General features: G+C 43.2%; 1 protein-coding gene across 1 annotated transcript in view; it reads right to left on the bottom strand.

Moving 5' to 3' along the window:
* LOC306924521 (matrix-remodeling-associated protein 5) overlaps window positions 1-12891 on the bottom strand; it is a 51029-nt gene extending 38138 nt beyond the window's left edge. The window contains exons 1-3 of the mRNA XM_079503069.1: window positions 12772-12891; window positions 11712-11839; window positions 4557-4686 (exon numbers count right to left, since the gene is read on the bottom strand). Coding sequence (XP_079359195.1) covers window positions 4557-4686; window positions 11712-11839; window positions 12772-12858 — 345 coding nt within the window. The 5' untranslated portion in view covers window positions 12859-12891. The remainder of the gene's footprint in view (window positions 1-4556; window positions 4687-11711; window positions 11840-12771) is intronic.
* Window positions 12892-13686: the final 795 nt, after the last annotated feature.

The raw sequence follows: 13686 nt of genomic DNA, 5'->3' as shown, positions 1-13686 counted from the left end.
TTCCCTCTACATAAATTTTTTTTTTATATAAAAAAAAAGTTAAATCATTTTATAGAATTTAAAACAATCAAACAAAAAAAATCTAAGGAATTCCATGAATAAAATAATAATGCTAATATGATAATAAGAATACAATACCGGAAATGAGAATTGGTGAAAATAGCCGAGCAAACGTCTAATAATCTCTCTTTTGGGTCTCGACCTGAAAGGTTTGAGAACCACTGGCAGAGAGATTAACCCATTTAGGCCTGACGTTTCTGAAAAATCCCACGTTTCTATATCCGTGGTGCTCAATATTTCATGTCAAGGACCCCAAAAATGATATGTAATATGCCCCCGGCCCCCATCTGAAAATATGTTGTTCCAGGGACCCACCCAGAGGCAAAGATTTGAGTTAAAATCGTTATATATATATTCCAAATTTGTGCCACATTTTCACAAATTTTTCAAAAATAGCAGATCTACAAGCTCGTAGCGCACCACCGGTGGCGCGCTATGAGCTTGTAGATCTGCTATTTTTCAATAGCTAAATTATAACATAATGTTTAAACACCAAAAGGGGTTCCCGGCTCCTGCCCAAAATGGCTTAAAGCTGTGCATGGTTCCCGATGTGGGGTCATTGAGGGGGTTCCAGGGGGTCCCCAGAAAAATTATTTTAACCCAACATACTTTGGCTGTTTAAAAATAGCCAATCTTTGTCTGTTTGACGTTTTTTTGACTGCACACTGAAACAGGTTTTAATTTCTTTTTAAGAGATTTACCAAGAGATCTTGAGATTCACCCATAAACACATGAACAAACAATTAAACCCATTCTACAGTAGGCTACCTGCAGTGACCTCAAGGCCCCTAGGGTGTGCTGTGCTGATGAAATGTATTGTTATACAGCTCACTTCAAGGGAAAAGACTCGCTCAACTCAAGTTGACAGTCTGTGAGGGTTCAGGCGTATGCTGGGTGCAGATTCAGGAAATACGTATAGAAGGAGAATGAATTCTGCACTCTCAGTAATAGTAGGCCTATAGCGTGTGAAAACGTGTACGTCACCAAGAGGGGGGCGGCGTCTGAAAAGCTAGGGACGGCCCTCTCGTGGGCATTAAATTCTAGCCCACATCACTCAGAATAGAGTGGTATGTTTTTGTAAATATTGAGCTCGTTCTTGGCGACAACATAGTGAACCAACACCAGGATGGATAGAAAGAACGTCGGGCCCAAATACATTACAAGGACAAGGAAAATGTCGTGAACAAACACGGCTGTGCTTAGATACTTTGTTGAACGTTATGTCTTTGCGCCCGTGCGCCGCACAGCCGAGATCCAAGCCATTCTACGTCTTTTTGTAAACTCGTCAATCTGGGTTCCTTGGTGCTGTCTCCATGCTGGAAAGCTGAAAATGTAATTCCGTTTTCTGGCTCATTCCATCGGCGTGACCTGCTGTGGCACTTACTTACTGAGCAAGTCTGCACCATTGTGAGGTCAGTTTAAAAAAAGAACGTATACAAGCACACTGGATAGTCGCTCAATGTAAACAAACCAGACAAGCCAACAAGTATGACGGCCGCTACCACGTGACACATATGTTGACGCCCCCTCCAGGAGATTTTGGTACACACTATAGGAGCCATCCTACTATAAATGCGGTTGTAATGCACGTAACTCGACAACCGTTTGCCCCACCAACTTCACATTCGACACACGCGTTCCACACCCCCACAGGGAGTGCAGTGCTAGGTATCGAGTCGGTCGGACCCACGGTTCTCCAGAACCACCACAAAAGGCTGTGGTCAGGCTCTGCCAGTGGGCCTAATGAGGCCAACTCCTTTCACCTGGGCCAGGCTCTGCCAGTGGGCCTTGTTGTCGATTAAATAATCGTCCAAAGATGAAGGAATGACAAAGTTCTTCAGGGTGAAATATTGAGAATGTATTAAGAAGATTCAGCAGAGTAACAATATACAGAGAGTGAGGAACAGGCCTCCTTGCCTGTTCCAGCAGCCCCTCCGGACGCAAGCCCCCTCAACCCTATTCTCAGACAGTCCTTATAGTCTTGTCTTAACAGAGATGCTATACAAAATGTTCATATAAGGATCTGCGCTAAAGATAAGGGTGACACACAAATAAGTATACCTTTGCTGACAGCATGGAGGAGTCAAGTCAGCTGTTAGATTGACAGCTGCATGAATTAGACTGAGCACATTGGTGAGCAAAGAGACTTAATGGAAGGAAGATAAATACACAATAATGCATATATTTGGCACTGTAGTTGGCATTCTAAAATTCCCCTTACAGCCTAATGAGGCCAAATCCTTTCACCTGAGCCAGGCTCTGCCAGTGGGCCTAATGAGGTCAACTCCTTTCACCTGTGCAATTTCCAGCCTCTGCCTCAGCCAATTGAGGCTCAACCAATCAGGCTCTGCCAGTGGGCCGAATTGATTGCCAAGTACACTTCAGTTTGCAGTCTTCACACACACAGGCACATACACAGACCTCCATGTGGGACACCGGCTGACAGTTCAAACGGGTGCTATGACAACGTATATCATTAGGTTCCCAAGTTGCATCGTTCACAAGTAGGCCGGTGGCCGACTTCGACGGGCACGTATAGGTCTAGTTTTTAATAATGGTGTATAGGATCCAGCAGTCAAACCAAACAGATGCGTTTTGGTTTGAAGAATTGGTGAAGAATTGGTGTTAAATTGTTTTCTATGAATTTCTGGGTATTGTGGTTATTGTGTGTTATTATGAGAGACTACACCTTACATGATACTTTGTGAAGCGTTATTTGTGTAAAGAAGACAGTGGGTTGTTAAGACTGGACTGACACTTTACTTGAGAATTGTTGTTAACAGAAAAGGCATATTCAGAGGTAGGTGTTACATAGATATAGGTCCGGTACGCGCGCTGCGCATTATCAGTTCCTACCACACATGACTACAGTACATCCCCTCTGTTTAGTTTATACATCCCCCCTGTAAACTTAGTCCTAACAAATTCTCTGCAAAAGGGTCATAATAAGGCATAACATTCCTCAAAAGAACAATATAGGCAACATCACTTCACGATCACTGCACGATCTGCACACTCAATGTCGTCATTCATTTTAATCCAGTATACACTCCCTCTTGCAAAGACGACGTGTTTTCTCAATGCCTTGATGGCCAACATGTAGCTGTTTCAATATGTCACATCAGTCATAGAGTCTGGAATGAGTACCTGGTCTGCCCTTGAATATGACTATTCCATTGCGAGCTCATCTCTGAAGGACGCAACAAGCACGCAGGACTTTTGGCATGTCTTTAATGTTCTCCCTGGCCAGCCTTGGTGGATCACTTCTTTGAGTGTGTCGAGCCAGAGATCCTTGGCAGTTTCAGTGCGGAGAAGAGGGTCCACTTTGTATGCTTTTTATTATTAATCATTTAATAATGAGACACAGCTGTATGGTTTGTCAATGAATCAGAAACTCTATGTAATCATGTCATTTCCGCTTGTGTGTAAATTCCTACACGGACGAAGGCCTGCGTGCCGGAACGCATCGGTCTGCTCCTACTGTTCCTGAGAGTGCAGATTTCATGGTGTGTGTGGCTACTTAAAGACATCACTTTAAAGGTATATTCAGTGATTTGACTTAATTCAAATATCACTTATTTTTTCTTTTTTTCTGGATAATCCTCCCTACTATAGAGGGGGCTGACCATATAAGGAGTTCCTCCCTGTCCCCAGTGAGCCCCTGGGGTCAAAAAACCCTAGTTTCAGTTTTGGTGGCAGGTGGCAAAGCCTTCATCCAATCAGGATGAGAGGGGCCTTCCTCCAATCATGATCGAGTGGGGGCGGGCCTTGGTGCACATGCTGTTGGCCTGTTGCAATTCCCCCCACTGTAGAGCGTGCATGTGCACATTTTGTTACCGGGGCGGACAGGGTGGTTTTCCAAATCATCCAAATCACTGAATGCTCCTTTAACACTACATTCTGTACAACCTTTTGAAAAAATACAAAAATAAAAGTAAAATTTATAAATCTAGTATAATCATTATAGTACCTGATGATCATGTTTTAGGGGAGGGGGAATCACAGTACAACACTGAGGATTTTACAGTGTGCATTATTGAGGTCCCAGAGATTTAAAAGAAAATAAATATAATATGGAGTGCTACCACCTTATGCACCTTATGTCTGACCTAATGTACAGTAGGCCTACATACCAGCTTAAAACCCATTCTGGGCGGGAACCCCTTTTGGTGTTTTAAACATTGTTATAATTTTGCTATTGAAAAATAGCAGATCTACAAGCTCATAGGATAGCGCTATGAGCTTGTAGGTCTGCTATTTTTGAAAAATCGTTAAAATGCGGCGCAAATCATTGAATATATATTTCAGAGCGAACATTTTTAACTAAAATCTTTGCTTCTGGGGGGTCCCTGGAACTACATATTTTGAGATGGGGGTCCGTGGCCCAATAGAGATAATTCTGGGGGTCCTTGACATGAAAAAGGTTGAGCACCACTGACATAGAAACATACGTTTTTCAGTTTTTCAGTCCAAAATGGTGCATATAATGTGAGTACCTGCAGTGACCTCAGGGGGTAGAAGGCCCCTGGGTGAACCGTGCTGATGTCATTCCCGTGCAACATGAGCATCTCCAGTTGCCGCAGTGACCTGAATTCGGAGCCCTCCACTGCCGTCAGGCTGTTATACCTGGAGAGGGGAGAGAGAGAGAGGGGGAGAGAGAGAGAGAGAGAGAGAGGGAGAGGGAGAGAGAGAGAGGGGAGATCTAAGTCTTCAAAGTTAAACCTTGTAAGCTTCAACACTGCCTTTGGTCTACTTGTTTTCCCTCTACACCAAACCACTCGGAAATAGACTCACAATGCGCTCTCGTGTGTGTGTGTGCGCGCGTGCGTGTCACAGGGGACTGAGGGGAGAAGGTCAGTGACTTCAATTCCACTGTGCATACATCTCCGAGACGCGCACACACACACACACACACACACACACACACACACACACACACACACACACACACACAAACTCTAAACACCGTCTCTGTACTGCCTCACGCAGCTGAAGGATTTCAGCATGGGCCCCCCACATCCTCAGCTCAGGACATCGACTGCATGCATGTATGCAAGCAATCGCACAGCAAAACAGCAGAGTTGAGCTTCCCAGCCCTCCCCACGACTCATATGACAAGCAGCGTATATAGGCGAGGTATGCATGGATCATCGAAGGCAACACTTAAACCATCCACGCCACAGTCAGTTTAGACTGTCAGGCGCGCTCAGCCAATTTTGTACATCAGTTGTCAAAAAGGTTCCCATTACACTTACACTGATACTAGTACGTTATGTGACGTTATGGGCGGTGTTGTTTTCGTCGACTAAAACTAAGACGAAAAATGTTCGTCGACTACCTTTTTTCACTGACAAAAACTAAATGGAAACTAAATGAAAACTAAGCTATGATGACTAAAACTATAAGACTAAATATACTGACAATTTCGTTGACAAATAAAAACTAGACTAAAATGTTAGGAAGGGACTAGTGGACAAGAGATCCACATTTTACACTTGGTTGCACGCTGAAAATAGCAGCTCTACAAGCAGCGCGACGCGTTGTGAGCTTGTAGATCTGCTATTTTCAGCAAGTGTAAAAACAGTCATTACGACGGCATCAAGGCCCACTAAAATACATTTTAGTCGACTAAATTAACTGTAGATTTAGTCGACTAAAATCTTATGATATTTAGTCGACTAAAACTAGACTAACACTAAAACATTCCGGGTGACTAAAATGTGACACTAAAAAGTGAAAACTATTCAAGAGACTACGACTAAAACTAAAATGGAAATTCTCTGCCAAAAACAACACTGCTAGAGGGTCTATGCGTGTGCATAAAGTGAGTGGAGAATTGAGTTTAACGTTGCTTAATATCTAACGAATTACATGCATTACAACCATACACGCACGCACACACGTACGCACGCACGTATGCAGAGACGTGCCGCATTTATAGTAGGATGTTTTGTCCCCGGAGTTGTTATACCTGAGTTGACTCACCAGTTCTGTGATTATTAGTTTGCTCCACCTGTGTCCTTTTAGTCTTGTAGCCTATCCCAGTGTTGATTATCAGTCGTGTTCACCTGTGTCCTGTTACCCATGCCTTTTTATACTTTTTTCAGTTCCTTGTCAATTGTGTGTGTGTGTGTGTGTGTGTGTGTGTGTGTGTGTGTGTGTGTGTGTGTGTGTGTGTGTGTGTGTGTGTGTGTGTGTGTGTGTGTGTGTGTGTCTGCGTGCGTGTACAGCACAGCACCAATCACTTCAGACGGGTCTGATTTTATTCATGTAACTGCAATCCGTGGGTAATGGTAAATGGTGCATTTATATAGCGCCTTTATCCAAGGTGCTTTACACCCATTCACACACACATTCATACACCGATGGCAGAGGAAACCATGCAAGGCACCAACCAGCACATCAGGAGCAATTAGGGGTTCAGTGTCTTGCTCAAGGACACTTCGACACTAACTGTGGGGGAGCCCGGGTTCGAACTGGCAACCTTGCTGTTACCATCCAGCCACTCTACCCCTGAGCCACCGCCGCCCGGGAAACATGTACAACAAATACATTTATTTTACACCTGTAAATTTGTGTTACGCTAAAACCACAATGTTTGAAGCAGAGCCAGACCAATATTGGTTTGACCGATGCATTGGTCATTATACATACTGTACCAACAGAGGGGGTCAGCAGTGACAGGACGCATATACGCAGGGGGGAATTAGACTTAATTGGTAGAAAAATACAAAATGTTACATGAATATATAGCTGTTGTACAGTATATAGTACAGTATATATCCCCGGGCCAAATACATTACCTCACAACGGAGACACAATGGAAAATAGTTCAAGATGGAATGCAGAGGGCTGCATTAACATGATGGATTGCTCCCGTATAGGGATCCAGCCAAGGTTTCTAACAAAGGGAATCAGGGATAGCACAGAGCAACATGAATTCCTCAAACCTAACTGGTGAAACACATAACACAGGATGTGGATTTAATTATACCCAATTGAACACACGTGGGAGATTTTGGATCGCTGCCGGACACAGTGTGTGTACCACCACCACCGACTATAAATCAATAATCTCTCGATTGCACCGTATGGTAGAAGAACAACAGACCTTATCTAATGTGAGCACGTGCCTTTTTTTTAAATGAGGTGCCCTGATAGGACAATACAATACAGCTATAATGTGTCTATAGAGGGTATGCGCGTGACATCATCATCAAACCCGGGAAGTTATGCAGGAACGCCTACTGAGTGGCAAAAAAACTACTTTCTGGCCTTGACAACCCATGCATCCAAACAGAAAAGTCCTATCTGATTGCATTAAACACCATTAAACAATGTTAAACTCACTTTGTCTGTTGCTTTGCCACTCGATTCGCCCCTCGATGTGCCATTCACTTTAAGCATGCGCATACCCTCTATAGTGAGGGAAGCAAACAATGCAAATGTATTATGGATGAATGGTGTCATATCTACAGAAAGAGAAAGACCCTTACATGTGCATCAGTTTACACTGTGCAGCTGTCCTATCCAGAGTAAAGTAAGTCCAGTGGTAAAAAAAAATAGCCAAGGCTTTTGTATGGTCCAAAAACCACTTTACATTGCAGGTTCAAACCCATTTTGGGCGGGAACCCCTTTTGGTGTTTTAACTAAGCATTATGTTATACTTTAGCTATTGAAAAATAGCAGATCTACAAGCTCATAGCACGCCACCGAGTGGCGCGCTACGAGCTTGTAGGTCTGCTATTTTTGAAAAATCGGGAAAATGCGGCACAAATCTTTGTATATATTCTTTCAGAGCGAATGTTTTTTTAATTTTGACGTCAGGCCTAAATGGGTTAATTTGGGGAGACTTTACTGCAGGTTCAGACAGAGTCCAACACACCAGAGGGCATGCATGGGCTCTCTAATCCCATTTGGTGATGAGAGCCAACTTCTTTACCCATAGATATAGAAACCTAGATGCCTCATTGGCCGCTGCAGTTCATCGGAGACGTGGACATCAAGATGGCCCTACTGGTCAGAGGTCGGACTGCAGGCCGAGCCGTGGATTTATGACTATAGGAAACCCCGTGCAGCTGGGCTTTAACATTGAGCGCTCGTTTGCACTTCCGCATACATTGGCTGTTTTATTACACAAAAAATAAAGTTATTGTTACAAAAGTTGTATGAACTCCTGGTCTGTGTGGACAGGGCATCAAGGCCACTGTGGCCTTTCAGGGCATGTCATCTTTTGAGGGGCAAAAAAGGCCAAACTGAGGGCCCACGGCTGCCATGATGGCCTTCAAATTCCTGTCCTGCTTTTTTTCCCCTTTTTTTTTGTTTTGTTTTTCAGTCATCACCAAATGCCTTCGCCAAAGATAGCTGATTTACAAGCTCACAACCAATACCCCCCCCCCCCCCCCCAAGCGGGTAAAGTTAACGTTTCTGTGCCTGGATTCAATTCCTTGCCAATTGTCTCAACTTGCGTGTTTAAGAGATCGGCTAAAGCTGTTCCCATACAGTGTAGTCCATATGGAGGTGGTTTGTGTCTTGTGTAAAATACACTGTACTGCCTTCGTCAGCACATACTGTATATCGTCATTGTCAGGCAGAAACCTTGTATCTCTATAATTTCAACTTTTTATGTTTATTTCCGTTGATTCATGCACTTCTTCGCTGTGTGACATGCAGTGTCACACACTAGCCGATCTACGTATACAAGCCCTAATGAAAAGCCCAAAGGATTTGTGTGCAGCTCACAACAACAACGGGTCACATTGCTAGTGAGCTTGTAGATTGGCTATTGTTGCAACTTTATTCTTTTTTTTAAATATAAATAATGAAAAAGTATAAACAAGAGCTTATGACTAAATAATAACTACATTGGTTCATTTAATTTCTGGAAAATGATTGGACATGATTACGTAAGATGGCTTTTGTGGAAATTTGCTCTTATCACTTTACATCATTATGCCACGTTCTCAACGTTTTTGGCTGGTGGGACCGCGGAAAATGCTTTGGCCATGCCTTGCGAACCCCGCCCCGCCACCCTCCCCACCACCAATACAAATAACCGCTACAATAACCTTAATAATTGAGAAAATACATCATAAATAAATACTAAAATATGATATGATCATTAAGAAAAGTTTATGCATGCACATGTGTACTATGTAAACTCTAAATTTACATTTTCCAGCCATTCAGTTGCAGTTTTTTTTTTTTATCATTTTGGAATCCTCCAAAATAAATTCTGGACCCCCTGAGGGGTCGCGACCCCCAGGTTGAGAACCCCTGCATTATGCAACGTTATAAAAAGTTGTTTTAACAACTTAAGCCCTGGCTATACAGTACTTCATTGTACGACACTCAACTAAAATAACCGAGCTACAGATTGTGTCACAATGACTCACATCACAACGTGTTATGACTTATGAGCTTGTAGATTTACTATAATGTCACAAATGTTTTTTTTACGTTTTGACAATGTTCATCTACTATAATAACATGGCCAAATTAGGGACACCACACCGGGTTCAAAGTGTTTTTTTTAACATAGTTTTTTCTACAGTATGTCACATTTTAATTGTAAAACACATAATGAACCGAGAGCATTTTCCCACGCAAATAGTAAGCGTGATATGAAGACTCATTAAGCACTAAATGCTTCTTGGCAGGTGCTGGTTTTCTTGTCTGTGGTATACAATTACTCCCTGAAATCTGCGTTCTATAGCAGTTCATTATTCAATTCATTCACAATACAGTAGTTTAAACAGCAGCTGTGGCTTTTCTCCTGAACAACCGTAATGCTCCTGGAATGCAGGGATAACTTTGGTTCCAAGATGGTAAGATCCACGTGGAAATGATTTGTCTCCTGTTGAGCAATCATGGGCATAATGACCTGCTGCTGGTGCACCACTGAACCCAATCATGGGCATAATGACCTGCTGCACCACTGAACCCAATCATGGGCATAATGACCTGCTGCTGGTGCACCACTGAACCCAATCATGGGCATAATGACCTGCTGCTGGTGCACCACTGAACCCAATCATGGGCATAATGACCTGCTGCACCACTGAACCCAATCATGGGCATAATGACCTGCTGCTGGTGCACCACTGAACCCAATCATGGGCATAATGACCTGCTGCTGGTGCACCACTGAACCCAATCATGGGCATAATGACCTGCTGCACCACTGAACCCAATCATGGGCATAATGACCTGCTGCTGGTGCACCACTGAACCCAATCATGGGCATAATGACCTGCTGCTGGTGCACCACTGAACCCAATCATGGGCATAATGACCTGCTGCTGGTGCACCACTGAACCCAATCATGGGCATAATGACCTGCTGCTGGTGCACCACTGAACCCAATCATGGGCATAATGACCTGCTGCTGGTGCACCACTGAACCCAATCATGGGCATAATGACCTGCTGCTGGTGCACCACTGAACCCAATCATGGGCATAATGACCTGCTGCTGGTGCACCACTGAACCCAATCATGGGCATAATGACCTGCTGCTGGTGCACCACTGAACCCAATCATGGGCATAATGACCTGCTGCTGGTGCTGCGCCCTGGCTTCAGTGGTGTAAAGTATAACTAAGCACACTTGCTCAAGTACTGTACTTTTTAAGTAAAATGTTGAGGTATTTGTACTTTACTTGAGTATTTCCAATTTCCAATACCTTTACTTCTACTCCAGTACATAATCTCCGGATCCAAGTATTGTACTTTTACTCCACTATACATTTATTTGAAAACTTTATAGTATCTAGTTTGTAGATTTTGATCATTATTATAATATTTTCACATCAAACACTTCAGCCCACAATAGCCGATCTACAAGTGAGCTTGTAGATCTGCTATTTTCAAAACATCATTTTAAACAGATTTTATACATTTGAATACTAGTGAAACGGGACATTCTGCATGATGAGTATTTTCTACTTTCGGTACTTTAAGGACATTTTGATACCAATACTTTTGTACTTTAGTCGATTTTGAATTCCATACTTTTTGTAACGGAGTATTTCTACATTGCAGTATTGATACTTTAGCTATAAGTAATAGTGAAATGTGAGTACTTTTTGCACCACCTAAGGCCTCACTCAGACCTTTAAAACATTGATGCATGCTTGCTGTATGAATGTTGTGAGTGTCATGGCCGCCCCAATGCATTTTCAATGGAAGTCACATGGTTTGATACAACATTTTGGACTACAAGCTGTTGTATGGCTTTCGGCTGTGTTTCGACTGCGCCCCTCCCCCTCATACAACACAAATGTTGTGTCAAACTATGTGACTCCCATTGGAAATGCATTGGGGCAAGCTGTATCACACCCTTTGCATACAACAAGCATACATCAATCTGTTGCGACCGTGTGAGTCAGGCCCAACACCACATGGGCACAGGAATTAGAATAGAACAGTGATTCCCAAACAGTGTGTCGGGACCGATTTGTATGGGTGGCATTATGCAATATGGGTCCCCTAAAAAAAAGAAAATAAATCAACTGTAGATGTAGTCGACAAAAAACGTACAATATTTAGTCGACTAAAATCACATGATCTTTAGTCGACCAAAACATTTCAGGTGACTAAAATATGACAAACTAAATCAAAATTCGCCGTCAGAATCAGCACCGTTTCTTACCCCAGGTTGACTCTCTCCGTGTCCTTGGGCAGGGTCTTTGGTATGGCCGTGAGATGCCTGAAGGTGCAGTGGACCTCTTTGACCCCCGGACAGGTGCAGCTGCGAGGGCAGGAGGGGACAGCGTGGGCCTGGAGACCCACAGGACACAGCAGGAGGAGAAGGAGAGGAAAAGAACACTTTGTATCGTTTTGGACATTTTCACCTGTATAATGACCATAGAGTTCATTATGATCTAGAGACCGGACAGCCGGTCCCCACGCTCTCCCCGCCCACCTGAGAGCCCCACAGTCGGTTGACACTTTTAAGAGAGGACTAAAAACTTTCCTTTTTACCAAAGCATTTTTATAGCCTTACCCTTATGTTTTAAATGTTCCTTATGTTTTAAATGTTCCTGTTTTATTAGATGTTTTTAATGGTGTGTTGTTTCTTCTGCTTTTATTTTGCTGTAGCACTTTGAGATTCCATGGAATGTAAAGTGCGTTATAAATAAAATCCATTATTATTATTATTATTATTATTAGTTCATTTCAATGGAAGTTGCTCAGTGGCGTTTGAGGGACCCAGAAGAACGCTCTACTTTAAAAAAAATTATTGGACTGTTAAATACTAACGAGCGCTCCATGTTAACCCATTTAGGCCTTTATTCTGAAAGAATATATATTCAAAGATTTGTTGACTATACAAGCTCGTAGCGAGCCACTCGGTGGCGCGCTATGAGCTTGTAGATCTGCTATTTTTCAATAGCTAAAGTATAACTTAATGCTTAGTTAAAACACCAAAAGGGGTTCCCTTAAACCCCAGCTGCCCCCGTGCCCCGTGCTAAATGCAGTTCCAGCTTTGACCACTACGTCTCGGTGGCTTCAACGTTGGCCAGCCGCTCTGGGGGGCTTGGTAAATGACATATCCATCAGTGGTGGAAATAAAGTATACTCAAATGTTTAAACTGAAGTGATATTGAAAAATTATCAACGCATTCTCTGATGGAAATAGCACCCTAGGGTGCCTTCATGGCACCCACTTTGAGAAACCATGCTGTATACATACTGTACAGTAGACCTACCATGTGCCAAAGTGGGAGCGAGAGGAGCAGGGGAAGCCACAGCGCCCCCAGCCTGCTGAGGAGGACGCCACACCACCACAAAGCCATGACTGGATGGATGGCGGCCTGGACCAGCGCTCCCTCACGCCATCATCACACCTGAGGAGAGGGAATAAGGCAGGACTGAAAAAGCCTGAAAGACACTTTGAGCTTCGCACAGTTCGGGCTCTTGTCATCCGGTATAGGTGTCCATATAGTATACCAGAACACATCGGCTCTAAACTTCCCAACAGAAGACTATCAGGGAGCAGGTGTGATATTTATCCCATTTTGGGCGGAAACCCCTTTTGGTGTTAGCATTATGTTATGCTTTAGCTATTGAAAAATAGCAGATCTACAAGCTCGCCACCGAGTGGCACGCTACGAGCTTGTAGGTCTGCTATTTCTGTCAGGATGTAGAAGACATTTTTAGAATCTGATCTCAGATCAAAATGGGTGACGTACTGCAGGCCCACTCCTTGAACTTTGGACTTTGGATTTACTTCCTCGTTTGGTTTTGGTGGTTTTTGTTTGCCTGATAAAACATTTTCTGTAACTCTATGTTCAGTATGTTCTGTGTCTACTCTATAGGTCTTAGTTAGCCTGAAACTGGCACTGTTTAGATGCCTCAATACAAATATAGTGTGCACAAAAAACAAGGGATTCGAAAACAACCTGTCTTATGCCTTTATTTTTATATTCCTGAACCGATTAACTGACAAAGATGTTAATCGTTCAGAAATAGTGTGTATTCATTGGCTGTCATGTATTTCATCAAACTTCCGTATCCAGTCAGGATAGACAAAAATTCGGCCCTGATATGTTTGCGGAATTTGGCCCAGACTGGCCACCACAAACAGCGCAGATACTCTACAACATTTTCAGGTCGAGGCACAT

The sequence above is a fragment of the Electrona antarctica genome (assembly GCF_951216825.1).
Source record: "Electrona antarctica genome assembly, chromosome: 1".
Taxonomy (NCBI): Eukaryota; Metazoa; Chordata; class Actinopteri; order Myctophiformes; family Myctophidae; genus Electrona; species Electrona antarctica.
Note: the sequence above shows the minus strand (reverse complement) of the source record. Positions and strands in the feature narration are given on the sequence as shown.